This window comes from Ursus maritimus, unplaced genomic scaffold (genome assembly GCF_017311325.1).
Source record: "Ursus maritimus isolate PB19 unplaced genomic scaffold, ASM1731132v1 scaffold_33, whole genome shotgun sequence".
Taxonomy (NCBI): domain Eukaryota; kingdom Metazoa; phylum Chordata; class Mammalia; order Carnivora; family Ursidae; genus Ursus; species Ursus maritimus.
The window spans coordinates 24,656,657-24,671,402 of record NW_024425897.1 but is presented as its reverse complement, the minus strand read 5'-3'; the positions used below and the strand labels follow the sequence as shown (position 1 = coordinate 24,671,402).

The 14,746-nt window shown below is 60.9% G+C and overlaps 1 protein-coding gene across 1 annotated transcript in view; it reads right to left on the bottom strand.

The window, feature by feature from the left end:
• Positions 1–716: 716 nt before the first annotated feature.
• Positions 717–14,746, bottom strand: part of RFLNA (refilin A) — a 14,971-nt gene continuing 941 nt past the window's right edge. Inside the window, exons 2-3 of the mRNA XM_040620025.1 lie at positions 3,815–3,924; positions 717–2,209 (exon numbers count right to left, since the gene is read on the bottom strand). Coding sequence (XP_040475959.1) covers positions 1,882–2,209; positions 3,815–3,924 — 438 coding nt within the window. The 3' untranslated portion in view covers positions 717–1,881. The remainder of the gene's footprint in view (positions 2,210–3,814; positions 3,925–14,746) is intronic.

Below are 14,746 nucleotides of genomic sequence, written 5' to 3'. Positions count from 1 at the left end.
GTGTGAGTCAGCTAGGGCGGCTTTACCGTTACCGTCGTCTTACACACCGACAGGCTCAGGGCTCGGCATCAGGAGGCCACAAGTGACCCTGCCCATTGTACTCCGACCCACCCCCTCGAAGGAGGGGTCTGTCCCCTGCAAAAAGCCTCTATGTCAAAAGACACCCCACTTGCTCGGCCCACCAACTTCAGAGGCCCAGGGCAGCAAGTTCTAGTCTGACTTGGCAATTCGCAGAGGACACTGTCCTGTGGCTGCCGAGTGTCTCCCTATTAGCACAACCTGGAGCCCCAGGGGTTGGGATGACTTCTGCAGAGGCAGCTGGGGCCCTTCTCTGGGGAGGAGGTGGGGGGCTATCAGTGCAGGGGGCTGAGATGCGGGTCACAAAGCAGTTGGGTGCCAAAAATGCAGATTCCCAGGACCCCTTGGAACCACCCCCACACCCAAGTCCCATGGTGGGGCCTGGGTCTCTGCATTTATTCACCAGCTCTTGGTGAAGCCGTGCCCACTGAGGCTAAGGGGGTGGGGCACAGGGTTCTGAGCCCTCGGAGCACCTCCCTGTTCCCTGTGAGCAGAGAGGCTGAGGGGAGGCAGGGTTCCCCGAAGCCAAGCCTGGGTGGGGAGAAGAGGGGGTGGCCATGGAGTACAGGGGCCTGTGAAAACCTGCCCCCTGCCCCGTGGCATCTGAGGGGCTCAGAAACAGAGGAGGGAGCCTCTTCGGGTTTGCACATTTTATTAAGATACTCAAATTCTTAAGTTATTTCTTTGTTAACCGGACCGTGGCGAACACGCACTGTCTGTGCAGCTTTATAAAAATATATCAGGCACTTTGCCTCTCTTGGGCGTGAGCTCGCAGTTGCTTCTCCTGCCCCACGTGGGGCTAAAGTCCCAGAGCCTTTCTATCCCGCCCCGTCGTGGGGGATGACGAAGGGAGCGGCGGGGCAGCCCCCTACCTGCTGGGTCCGTTCAGGCCGCACTGGGGGCTCTTAGGGCACCAGTCCGGGGCGGCACCAGCCCGTGGCCCCTGGCTTGTCCTGGCATCAGACGCAAGGGGAGCCCTGCGGCCCGTGTGGCAGCACCACATGGTCTGTCTCTAAGCCGACAGCTGAGCGGGGACCCTCCTTGCACAGGTGACGACGGACGTTCCGAGAGCTTTGATGCCTCCCCTTGGCACCTGGCGCGAAGGCTCCGGGGTGAGTCCTGCTTCTGCTGGGGTTGCACGGACAGAGGTTAGCAGAGATGCCCTGGGGCGAGGGTCCGGCCGCAGAGCTCAGAGGCCTCCACTTAGGCGGACTGTGCCCCAAATCGTCGTCCCTGGGGCACAGGACACGGAACTGCCCGGGCAAGGTCTTTACCAGCACAAGCCTTGGCTTCTGCCGCTGGCCTGTGCCCAACCTCCCAGCTCAACGGCCACCAGGGGTCGCTCAGCCTGGGCCTCCAGCCGAGCTGCACGCAGGTGAAGGGCCCACTTTGGAGACACCTCTTCCCAGGGGTGTGGGTGTCTGGATGGCACCCTCTTCCCTGGCACAGGGCCTGGGAGCCAGGCCACCAGCCCTGGACAGACAGGGTGGCTGGGGTCTCGAGGAGCTGCAGCGGCCCTCGGGCCAAGGCTGCTCTGGGCTCCAAGGGTGCGCCACAGACGCTCGCCTTCCTCTCCCCCGCCAGGACCCTGGGGTGGGCCGCCACCTCCCACATCTTCAGGGGGCCGGGCCCGCGCCGCCTCGCCCGTTTACGTGCTAATAAAACAGATGTGTTTATGGAGTGCGCCACACTGGAACGGGCCTCCCCCACCGCCCTCCCGCCCCGGCTCCAGGCTGAGCCACGGAGTCCGTCCTCGGGCCCCCCTGTCCAAGGTCCCTGGTGGGGGGGGTCGGTCCCGCCCCGTCAGAGCGCCACGGGCCCCGGGAGGCGGGGGTGCTCGCACAGCTGGAGCTGCACGCTGGAGGTGAACCAGCGGCGGGGCCGGCCCAGGCTGCAGTGCAGGGTGGTCCGGAAGGTGCTCCTGGCGTGCTTGGGGAAGATGATGGTGGTGCTGCGGAAGCGCAGGGCGCGGGGCCGAGGCTCCAGGGTCAGCTGGCTGCGGTAGTTGCGCCACGTGCAGTTGGGCGCCGCCACGATCGTCTCGCTGTAGGCCGTGACCGTGGGCACGGGCGCATAGAAGACATTGTCCCGGAAGTGCTTCTCCGAGGCATACTTGACCTCCGAGTTGCAGCTGGGGAGGGCGGGGGGGGAGGCAGGGTGAGCCCAGGATGGGGCCCCCCGCTGCCCACCCGCGCCGTCTGGGGGGGTGTCCGTGAACGTGGGAAGGGCCCCCCGCACCACTGAACACAATGGCCTGGGCTCTTCCAAAAAGTCAGGGTCAAAGGGCAGAGGGAGTTGCCCGCTTGCAGGACACTAAAGACGTAGGACTCAGTGCGACCCGTGACTCGGGCTGGCTCATGAGTTGGGCTAAGAATCTGCCGTGAAAGGGCATGGGGGACAAGGGACGAAATCTGTGCCGCAGGGATGCGGGTGGTGGTGTCATTACGTGAGAGGATGTCCCTGCTGTCAGGAAGGGCGCTAGAGTATTAGGGGCTGAAGGTCGGGATGCCACCAACGGCCTCTCTCCAGTGGTTCAGAAAAAAGATTCATTTACGTAGGAGAGAGCGAGTGTGCCGATGTCCAGGCGAAAAGGGCAACATGTAAAGAGCCGGTTAATCTTTTTATCGGGCACACGGGCCTCCTTGTGCTCTCCCTGACGCTCCTCCCTAAGCTTGAGGTCTCCCCAAAAGTAGCTTCAGCACCCCTAGGGGCGTGACGCCCATACGAGCGAGCAGCTGCTCCCTGCTGCTCTGCTTCCAGAACTCCAGAAAACCAAACGGCCAGCCAAAGCTCCGGGAGGGTGGAGACTGTACCAGCCTCGCCCCCCATCGCAGCCCCACAGATGGTTGGTTCGTGAAGGGAGTCAGAGGGAGTCGAGGTGGCTCTCCTCCACCCGCGTGGGGGCGGCTGGTCGTCTCCGTCACATTTAACTAACGGGGGCTCTCTGGGAAGAACGAAGTGTAAAGCAGAGCCGTCTGTCTCCTGGGACCACGTCCAGAGCTGGGGGGCAGGAGGCAGTGGGTCTCCGTGACAGGCCCAGGCTGACGTGGACAGCTCTGTCCCGGGGGTCCTGTGGCTATGCGGGCAGGACCTGTGGCCCCTGGACTCCACCTTCTGGAATCCTGATCCCCAGAAGCCCTCCCTGGAGGGCAAACCAATGCAGGAAACCTCCTGCGGGGTCATCTTCACCCAGAAATCCAGATGCACCTAAGATGACCCGCACGCGGGAGGGGCCCCACTGCGCCTGCGGCCAAGGACGCCTCAGTAGAAAAAGGAGACACGACAGTCCCAGCTCTGTGTTCACGTGACCGCTACCAAACGCTGGGCAGAAAGGGGGTCCCCTACTGCCTGTGTGGGGCTGGGTCACGGATCCCGGCACGTCTGGCGGGACTGGAGGGAGGGAGCTATAGGGTGTGTGTGTGCTGACCATTGTGCACACCTTCTGGAAGGCTGGATTAAAATAAAATCAGCCAGATTTGGGGAGAAGGGCAGTGGGGACATGGCCAGGTGCAGACCCGGAGCACGGGAGGGAGACAGAGAAAGTCCCCTCAGGTCAGCGTCTCTTAGAATCAGGTCACCGCTGGCACAGACACGGTCTTGCCTCCTCAGGGAGCAGCCCCCAGAGGGCTGCCCCGAACGCGGGGAGCCTACTGGGCCCACAGCCTGGCCCCCCTTCCCCATGGGGGGTCGGGACCAGCGCCGGCCGCACCCCCACCCCCCCAGCAGACCCACTCACCGGATCTCGTGCGTGGGCTCTGGGTGCACCTCAATGGTCTCCCCAAAGAACACAGGCAGCATCCGGGGCCTCATCTCAAGCGCTGGGGAATTCGGGGGGAGGCCAGGGGGCTGTAGGGAGAGCCACAGACACGGGGTTACACAGCCCTTCGGCCCTGTGGCCCCAGCTCCCCACTGGGCACAAGAGGGCTGCCGCACATCCTTCCAGCCCTGGCTTGGTCTGGAAGCCTGCTTCGTGGGGTCCATCAAGAAGCCCACCCCAGCGCACCCACCTGGGCCCTCGGCTCCCCACCCACCAGCCTGCCCCCCAGTTCCCAGACACCTCAATGTGGGGACGTGGTAATGGCCTCTCCCCGCAACCCCCAGCCCACACTACACCCTGGGAGCCGGCCCAGAGCTGGGACCCCGAGCTCAAGGCCCCCAAGATGCCCCCGTGCTGACGTGGGCAGTCGGGAGCTCTGTGAGAGGCTCAAACCTTTGCTCCTGACCTTGCCTGGAGTCGCCCGTGGCTGAGGGCGGAGAGCCCCCCCGAAGCCTGTGTCTGTGCCCCGTCCCCGGGAGGAAGGGGACACAGCAGCGCGAACGTCCTCAGGCTGACACCTGACCCAGGAAAGGACCAGGAGCCGCTCCTTCTGAGACCAGCCGTCAGCCCTGCCTCCTGGGTCACCTCCAGCGTGGCCAGTGGGGCTCGTTACTACTACCAGCCCACCAGCCACGAGCACCTGCTCTCTGCCTTCCACTCGTGTTGGGGGGACGACACTTCCGGCCCCGCTGTGGGGGAGCGCCGAGGGGGAGGGGCACGTGGCAAGCGCCGGTGACACGTGTCACCTCTGGGCTCAGGGTCTCATGCCAGGGTGAGGTCCCGCATCGCTAACCTTTCCTTCTGGGGTGACGTTCAAGACGGCGGCCTCTTCGCCAGCCTGACACCCTCAGTTCCTCTGAAAGGCAGATGGCCCGGGTCTCAACGTCATGGTCAGCCCATGACGAACGCGGAGTGCGAGCCAGAAGGAAACCTCTGCTTCCGGTACAACAGCACTGCCATCCGGGGATGTCTGTGACGCGGCGTCACCTCACGTGCCTAGCCCGTGCTCATACAGCAGGTGTCCCGCGCTGGGCCACCCACCAGCCTGCCTCCGCTGTAACTCCATGTGCCCACAGCGAGTGCTCGGTGAGCTCAGCGGACATGGCGCTGGGCCTTTCGTTCCGTTCATTCACTGAGCCCGTGTGCCCTACTGGGATCCACACTGTGGTTGCCACGGTGAACAGAGGAGATGGCCTCCTTGCTCCTCGGAGCTGGCTGCCTGAATCCTCCACTAGCCTTCAGATGACCCCTCAAGCAGACCAGAGTTCCAACCGTGGTGACGGCTGTAATCCCCGGGGTTGGCGGGGGCGGGGGGTGTGTGGCAAGGGATCATCAGGAAATCCAGGAGGGCTCCCCTGTGGAAGTGCCCCTTGAGATGTGATCTAAGGGTGAAGAGTCCCTAACTCTGGCCCCACAGGCCATAGGGCCTGCACTTTAACGTGTCCGGAACCCCACCCTATCAGGCCCCTGAGGGGTCACCTCAGCCCCAGACAGCACCCTGACCCCAGCCCTGCCTCCCCTGCTCCACCTGCTGAGGCCCGCCAGGCCGTGGGAGACAGACGACGCCGAGCTCCCCAGAAGCCCCTCCGTCACTGCCCACTCCACAGCCCCTGTGGGGCCACCTGCCGCCTACACTTCCTACGTGCTTCGTCTTTGGAACCGACTCAGCTTCCTTTCTCCTTCAGCACCATCTCAGCCCCGCCGTAGACAGGCCTGTCCCCGAAGTCTGGGCTCACCTGTGAATCACGCTCCTACACCTTACCATTTCGGGGAAGTTTCTCCACGCCTGTCCCGCAATCCCCACGCACGGGGGACACTGCTCTCGGGCTGCCCTGTCCCGGCCGGTAGCCACCGGATGCCTGGGGTGATTGCGGTGTAACCGGATTACCACTAAACAAACGACAGATTCCACGCGGCACTTCAAGGGCTCAGCAGCCGCGTGAAGTCGCGGTTCCAGGACCGCCAGTGCAGATCTAGAACATTCCCGCTATCGCAGGAAGCTGCTCCCTTGGACGTTCTCGTTTTACCCATTTTGTGGAGGGTCCTGATAGGCACGCGCGCGCGAGGGCTCAGCATCGAGGCCAGCCCCCACCCCCTGGATCGGACAAGAGGAGGAATCGCAGGCTCAGACCAAGCCCTGCCTGCCGACCGACCTGAGAGTTCCGTACCGCCCCTCCCCGCCCAGCTCCTCCCGGGGCTCGCCTAGGTGAGGATTAATCCCAGCAGCCGGCGTTCTGAGCTAGCGGCACAGGCACTGCCCCGGGCACGGTCACTTATCCGACCGCAGGACAGCTGCTACCAGCATCCCCGTGTTACAGATGCTGAAACAGAGGCCCAGAGTGACCAAGAATTTGCTTGAGGCCACACAGCTAGGAAGAGGCAGGACTAGGATTCGAACCCTGGGGTTCCAGGGTCCGTACCCTCGACTCCCACTCCTCGGCTGCCTCTCACACACGTGGGACTGGCCTCTGCCCACGTGTCCCTCACGCCCTCGGCCACACGTCCGCTGACTCTGTGCCACAGCTCATGCTGCTTCCTGCACCGGGAACGTCCTTCTGGTTCCTTCTCACCTGGTCCAGGGCTGCCACCCCTACGTGTGTCTCTCACCCCCAGACAAGGAGCTCCGTAAGGTTCAGGACTTGATGGGCTGTCTAACCCAGGCCCAGGCACCTCACAGCGCCTGCGTGGTTGAGAGGCGAGAACTCTCACGTGCATAGAAGCCCCCACTGACTCGTTACCCGGGGCCGGGCCCAAGCCTGTCTGGGGTCAGCCTATGGACAGGATCCCCCGCAGCGCCTCCCCAGCCACAGGGTCCCCAGAACAAGAGCCAAGGGCCACAGGGAGAAAGCATACAAGGCTGGGAGGAGGAGGAGGTCCCCCAAAGTCCCCAGTAGCTGTCCTCAAGGTGGCCCCATGTTTCGCTGGCATTTACAGAGTGAGTGACCCACAAAGGGCCAACGGCTGTCCCCTTCCTGGGCGCGGCAGGGGGAATAATGTCCCAAAGATGAGCGCACCCTAATCCCCGGGACTGTGAGGTGGTTAGGTTAGGGATCTTGAGATGCAGAGGGGAACCTGGGCTAGCCGGTGGCCTGGCGTGATCGCAGGCATCCTTATCCGAGGGAGGCACGGGGTTGGGGTCAGACTGAAGATGCTGTGCTGGAGCCTTAGGATGGGGGAAGGGGCCCCAAGCCAAGGGATGGAGGAAGCTTCTAGAAGGTGAAAAAGACAAGGAACGATTCTCCCCTTGACCCTCCAGAAAGGAACACAGCCTTGCCAAAACCCTTGATTTTTAGCCTATAAGACCCCTTTCAGACGGCTGACTTTTGGAACTGTGAGATAATCAGTGTGTGTTGCTTTAAGCTACTTGGGGGCAGTCTGTCACAGCAGCACTAGGAAGCTATCCATGCGCCGGCTGACTCGGGGCAGACAACCCTTCTCTCTGGCCAGCGGCCTCCTGGTCTCCGAGGCGGGTGACAGGTCACAGTGCCCGCAAATGCGTGGGGCAGTGCGGGGCACAGAGTAAGCACCGTATAAAAACTGGCTTGTGTTAGGAGTCCTTCTTCACGTGACGGTCCAAGGGAGGGGAGTCCTCCCTGGAGAACAGCATACCCCACAACCTTGTGAGCTTTGAGACAACACTGCCAGAAGCAAGCACACACTTTCAGGAGACTGAATTTAGAGAGGTAGGAGGACAGTGACAAGATTTAAGCACTTCTGGCATTCTCCATGGCTCATCGGGTCACACCAACTGACCCCACCTATAAACCTCCATGATTTGATGTTTATCAAAATAATGCTGTCTTCCCAAAGGCATTACCTAAAGAGTGGCATTTCCCCAAAGGTGTACATGTGTTTGCAGAGCACCTACTGTTTGCTAAGCACCTGCTGTGGGCTGAACACCTACTGTATGCCAGATCCTGTGTGGGTGGGAGAAGGCACAGTGCCTCCCAGGGAGCCTCTTGTTCAAGAGGGCATGACATTGGCTATAGAAGAAATCAGAGAATGATCCAGGCACGTGAGGGGATGTGAGCATGGGTGCTAAAGTTTCTGGAGATGTTTCTTCTGTTCACATGGGTGGGACAGCTGGAGAGAGAGAGAGGAAGTCTGATGCTGGTTTTCATCACCCCACCCTGCTCTCCCCGAATAACTCCCAAGCTAGGGAGCAGGGAGGGCAGCTCTGAGGGGCAGAGCCTTCTGTGCTGTCGCAGAGCTGAGCGACACCATCCCCCTGGGGTCGACCCAGGATAAAGAAACTGCCCGACCTCCTGGTACCTCCCCGAGAGCCCCGTGGGAGCAGCCCCATTCCGGCCGGATCTCGCTCCCTGACTGGCTGCCAGGAGAGGAGACAAGACTCACTTCACAGGCTGGGCTGGGAAGCCGGAGCTCTGGGCACCGTTTTCCAAAGGGCCCCAGTGGAAAAACATCTAAAATCTACCCAGACTGGAAGTGCTGTGCAAGAGATATGAGAAGCCAGCGAAAATCCAGACGCAGGCTGGCATCCAGCGGGCCTGGGTGGCGAGACAGCTCCGGAAGTCACCGCCAAGGCCCCAGGACAGCCCTGCGGGGCTCCAGGGACAGGAGCAGGGGGAAGACGGCGGCGGCCGCACAGCGCTCAGCCTCCCCGCAGCCACCGGCCCATCCGGAAGCTCAGAGCTGAGTCTTTCTGGATGCAGGGTTATTTTAACATCTAAATGGCAGTGCCAGCCCCATGGAACCCAGCCAGCCTGGAGAGTGGGCAAGGGAAGTGCCTCTCGCAGCCAAGAAAGCACACCGATGGCCCTGGAAGGAGGACTTTCCAACCGCCCTGGAACAGACGCTCCTCCAAGACTGGGTCACAGTCTGATGGAGGTCACCGGGCTGGGGGCCGGCGGGGCAGGGGAGGGGGGCTCGCACACCCAGGGGGCCCACTGCCGCTGCACCTGCTACACCAGCCACGGGCCTACCTGGAGCAAAGACGGCCCCCAGACAGCCCACCACCCTCACCCACCCCCAGATCTTTCCTCCCGATGCCTGGATTTTGGTTCCGTCCTAAAGAGAACCCTCCGGGAGCTGCTCAGCCACCTGTAAAATAAGGCTGTGCCATTTGTGAGGCCTACCCCACGGGGCTGGCCAGTGACCTAGGGGGGGTTCGGATCCCCTTGCAGCTCTGGGAAGCAGAAGCAGGGGAGGAACGAGCTAGTCCCACGCACAGACGAGCTGAGACCACCCCCCAGGCCCCTTAGATGCTGCCCTCTGCACCCCGGATAGAGGGACCCAGCTGGGAGGGCCCTGTTGTAGTCTGGGGGAGCAGGCCGGCTCTCTGGTCTCCTGGGCAGGCAGGGGGTGGGGTGGGGGCCCAGGGCGGGCCCCAGAGGGAGCGGGATCCGGAGTCCCCACCCGCCTCGGCCAGTGATTCATGGGCCTTCCCCAAGAGGCGCCAAGGTGAGGATAAACAGTCTCTGGCTGGAAGTACAGACACAGAGGGGCTTCGGAGCGCCCCCTCCTGGCGGCGGTACAGGGCACGGCCCACAGGACGGCAAAGAAAGATAACTGCCCCATCGTGAGAGCTCCGTGCCATGTGGGGGACAGCCCAGCGGTGTCTGGGCCCAACCCGAGGGGACACACAGCGGCCATGAGCTCTCCGTTCCATCAGGGAGCAACCAGCCCCATCCATGGAGGGTGTGGAACAGGAGGAGGCGTCCAGAGCCCCCTGCTGCTCCTGTAGAGAGACCGAACCCCAGGGAGACACCCCCCACCCCGACATGGCGAGAGGTGTCCTGGCCACAGTCACATGCAACCCCCCGCAATGGCTAGAATGGCCTTTTCTCCAGGTCACTGGGCTCAGTGGCTGGCAGTGGCTTCGGTGGCTTCAGTGGCTTTTGTCGCTATCCGAATTAAACTCCATTATCTTCCATGCGCATTTGGGATTTGCTGACCTCGACCTTCACCCCAGAGGAAAGTGATCCAAGGAGGAGACAACTTAGAGCTCCCACTCTTCTTACGATAGGGCCTGGGGCCATGGGACAAATCCTAGGGCAGTGGGGAGGGGGTTCCATAGGCTCACTGCTCTCCCCCAACACGGCCCCACCGTGGAGCTGAACGGGCCCGGCGGGGGGAGCCCAGACCTCGCACGGAGCAGGCCACTCCCTGGAGAGCCACAAAGTGTCACGGGCCCAGCACACACTCCACAGGCCTGAGGTCTGACACCCAAAGCAGGAGAACTAAGCAAACACCAACATCAGCTTGGAGGCAGGGCTCCTTGCGACAGGCGGCCAGACAGACCCAAGCCAGCGGGACAGAGGTTGGCAGGTTGGCCTGTGTGCGCCCCAAAGGACCCAACCTATTTGGAAATAGGGTCTTTGCAAATATGAGGTCCTACTGGATATGGCTGGGCCCTAAATCCAATGACTGGTGTTCCTGTAAGTGGGGAAACTATGGGACACACGCAGGGAAGATGGCCACACAAGGACGGGGCAGAGACTGGACACCAAGGGTTGCCAGCCACCACCAGAAGCTAGAATAGACCCACGGGATGGAGTCCCCCCTAGAGCCTTTGGAGGGAGTGTGGCCCCCCTGACGCCTTGACTTCAGACTTCTGGCTCCAGAACCTAGAGAAGGAATGTCTGTCGTTTTAAGCCCCCCCGTCTGTGACTTGGCTGCACAGCTCCCAGGGAGCTCGTGCAGGCACCTGCGAGGCTCTGCCAGCCAATGAAAGCGGTTTTCCCAGGAAGGGGGTTCCTGCTTGCTCCCTGCTGGGGAGCACCTGGGGGGAGGGGGCCTATTGTCTTCCTTCCACAGGAAAGCTACAGCCAGAGCTTCTCAGACCGGTGAGCGCACCACTGAGATGTGGGGCTGCCGGAGACTTTGCTGGAGGCCGATTCATCCAGGGTTCAGCAGACAAGGGCTGAATGAAGGTGCTCTTCCTCCCGTCCCTCCTCCCAACCTCCCTTTCTTGGCCTGACACACCTGGCTCTCTTCCACCTGAGCTTGCTCAGACACCCTCACTAGTCAGGGGCACACGGATGAGCCTGCGAGGGGGCCATGGGGACTGACCTCTGTCTCCTCAGGCTGTCTGTCCGTTCATCCACCCATCTGTCCGTTTGTCCATCCATCCATGGATTCACTCCTCTGTCCTTCTGTATTTCCATCCTTCCCAACTCCGGGCACTAATTCCCGAAATCCCTACCTCCCTCTGTGACCCTTGGTATCACCCTCATGGTCCAGAAACAGAACTGAGAAACTCCAGGACTGCTGGCGGGGATGGGGAGCCGTGACAGCCAAGCCCCCAGGAGGCGGCGGTGACCGTGGGTGTTCTCAAAGGGCTGGGCGGCCCTGGGAGATTTCCCAGGATGGGGCACAGACCCCTGACTCCCCACCGCTGGTTCCACCTACGCCCGGCCCACACGGCTCCTCCCAGAATCCGGGTCCAGGGAAGCCGCACCTCATCCTTAGGGGGATTCTCAGGCGTGCCGCTCAGAAGTCCATTCAACATAGAAGCAGTCCCGGGAGCCCGGATGGGGTGACAGGAGCCATGCATGACGGAGCCCAGGCCGCTGGCTATGGGTGGAGCCCGGGGCAAGAGAACCCCATCTCCACATCTGAGTGGGTATCAACCCAGCCCGTCACCCCAGCCACCACGACCCAGTGGGCAGAGTCCCTCCTCTGCCACAGACACAGCTCTGTCCACGTCTCTCGCACCCCGGTGATGGCTGTTCTCTCAGACACGCGGCCTGAGACCCCAAATGCTGTTTGTGGCCTCCCTGAGGGCTAGTTCCCCGCCCTGCCCATGTTTAATAGTCTCTGCTGCACACACCCCTCTCCCTCACAGGCAGCCTGTCCCTCTCCGTCCCCACAGCTCGGCCGGGCAGGCCTGGGAGGCGGGAGGGAGGACATTGGGGGTCTGCTCGACCTCAAGCTGGCAGCCCTGACCCCAGGAGCTCGCAGGCGGCACGGACGGATGGCGTGTGTCTTGCTCATACTGTGTCCCTCGCCGGGCCTGGTTTGAGCATTTGTGGGGTGAGTGCAGCTGACAGGCGAGCCCTCCTGGCCCACGAGCAGCCTTGGCTGTCCCTCTGTCCTGCAGGAGAGCAGGGCGCCCACATGGGGCCAGGCCCGCACAGACCCCCTTCCTCATGGCATCTCTCTCAATCAAGTCTGACTTGGGTCTCTAACTTGAAGGGCTGTAGGGGCTCAGTCTGCCTTTTGAAAGATAGAAATAAATAGTCACAAGTACATTTTTAAAAGACCAAATGGAAATTTACTTTCTGGCCTCAGCTTGGCCCACAAGTCCCTGCTCTGGCCTCTGCTGGCCTCCTCACGGCTCCTCGAACACACCTGTCTTGCTCCCACCTCAGGACCTTTGCACTTGCCATCCTCTGGGACTGGCACACACTTCAGCCCTAGAACCATCACGTCCACACCCTCACTTTGTTCTGGTTTCTGCTAACCACCGCTTTCCTGACCACCCTGGCTTCGACATTCCACCCTTACCCGGCCTTTTAAGAACACTTACCAAGCCACCAGGTATGGGGTCACATTTAGGTTGGTGACTCTGTCTCTCCCACTAGAACACCAGTTCCATGAGGGCGGGAACCCTGAACATTTTGTAACTGCTATGTCACCCACAGTCCAAAACAGCACACAGCACACAGTAGGTGCTCAGTTAAGTCCTCGAACGACTGATTCCTACCTCATCATCTGATTCGGGAATCACCAGGAACATGACTCTTTGCCCCAAAGAGTGAGCAAGGAAATCCCGTGGTCAAGGCGGGGTGGGGAGGTGCATTCACACCCAGCCTGGCCCCAGTGCCTCTGCTGGCTTGGGCGGGGGCAGTCCCGCAGTCAGCCAGACAGCCCGCGTCAACAGGGCATTGTGCCGACCGTGAGTGAGCCTCTTCACACAAAGCGAGGGGTGGGGACGGGACCTCTTTGATGAAAAGAAGCGTGAGCAAATTTAACGCTCGTGTCCAGCATAGTGAGCAGGGGGACAAGCTGGTGAGGACCTCACCCGCTAGGGGCTGGGCACAGCACTCGCTGCTCACGCCCCTGCCTGGGGCAGCAGCACCCGGAACCGGGTGTCAGAACAGCCCGTGCAAACCAGGCTGACACCCAGACCCGTAAGGCCTGGTGCAGGGCAGCAAGGGGACCCCAGAGGAAACCAGGCTCTGCTTGCCACCAGCCTCTGCTTGGGTATTTGAAAGGATTGGCTCCAAGACGTGCGATGGGTTTCTGTCTGTTTCCCCAGAGACGCGCAAGATGGGCGGATAACCTGCCGACGTCTGCACCTGGAAAGCATTCTCGGTGAGTCAGCAGCCAGCAGGGTGCTGTTAAACATCGGGAGCTCACCAGGAGGTGGGATGCCCTATGGGTTAGGTGGGCGGGGCCCCAGCTGCAGGCCCCCGGGCTGAGAAGAGGTTGCCCTTGGCAACCATTTCCTCTCTTTTTATTAAAAGCAGCATCTCAAAACCCCATACGTTCACAGGCATTTTGTTTTTCAACTTAAAAAAATAATAATAAACCCACACAAGGTAGTTAATTAGCTATAGAGTAAAAAGTAGGATAATAGAAGGTTTAAGCGTAGAGACTCCGGATCTAAATTCTCTGGGTTCCATCCCAGCAAGACCACTTACCAACAACCGGGTGACCTTGGGTAAGTCGCTAACCCCTGCTTCAGCTTGGCCCTCCGGAAAATGGGGTAGTAATGGGGATGGTGCTTACTTCATCGGGATATTGTGGAAAGCAAATGAGCCAATGTACATCTAGGGGTTAGGAGAGTTTCTGGCCCGGGGGGAAGGGCTATCTAAACGCCAGATAGCATTACCTGTGCGGAAATAGCCCCAGGTTTTGCCTTCAAGCCAAATCAAAAGATCAGGGACAGCCCAGTTCCATACCTGGCAGCTAGTTAGCAAGGAAGGGGAAAAAAATAAAATCAACCAGAACAGCCAAGACAAGGAAGCCAGGCACACAGTTCTTATGGCTGCGCTGGCTGGCCGGGCTGGCAGAGAAAGCTTCCAGAAAACCCTCTTTAAGGAGGACTCTAGGTCATCCAAAGAACAAAGGGAAGACTGGCTCCCTGTCCCTTTCTAAGTTCTGTCCTGTTGGACACCGGATTTACTCCCAACGTGCACAGCCCACATACCCTCGGAGCAGCGGTGCCAAGTGCGAGCCCCTCTTGCAGGAAAGCTGGGCGTTCATGCTGCAAACAGCCTCTGTCACCCCTGCAAGTCCTCAATGCCTCCCCCCAGCCCCCAGCCCAGTGCTCAAATTCACCACATGATTTGGGTCCAAGATAATAGTTCCCAAGCTGGGCTGCGCATCAGAATCATCTGGGGAGGCTTTTAAAATCCTGGTGCGTGGGTCACAGTCTCTACCAATGAAACGTGGATGTCTGCTGGGAGGTGGGCCTGGGTATTGTTCAAAGAAATCTCCGAGAGATGCCAACGCCCAGTCAAGTCTAGGGCTCACCGGACTAGGGAGCAAGGGAGGCACAAGTGAAATTCAGGCCGTGAGGCTTGAGGCAAGGCAAGGGTTCCTTCCTGCTGTAGGGAGGATTTTCAGCTGGGGGGAGGCACTGTGTGCCCTGTGAGGTACCGGGCCCCAGGAAAGCAGAGTCGGGCTGGAGCTGGGCCAGCACATACACTTGGCAGAAAAGATGTTAAGACGTGCAGAGAGCAGGCAGGAACGGGGGGGGAAATGCCACTGGGATCGTTAGCGACCTCCCAATTTCATCTTGTCACTTCTCAAGTCGGGAAGGTAACGGATCCCACCCACTTTGCTCCAGCCTGCCAGGGGCCACCCCGGCTCAGCCCAGCCGCCAAGCTGGGTGCCCACCCAAATCCACATGAAGGCCCTACTAAGTGGGGGGGGGGGGGG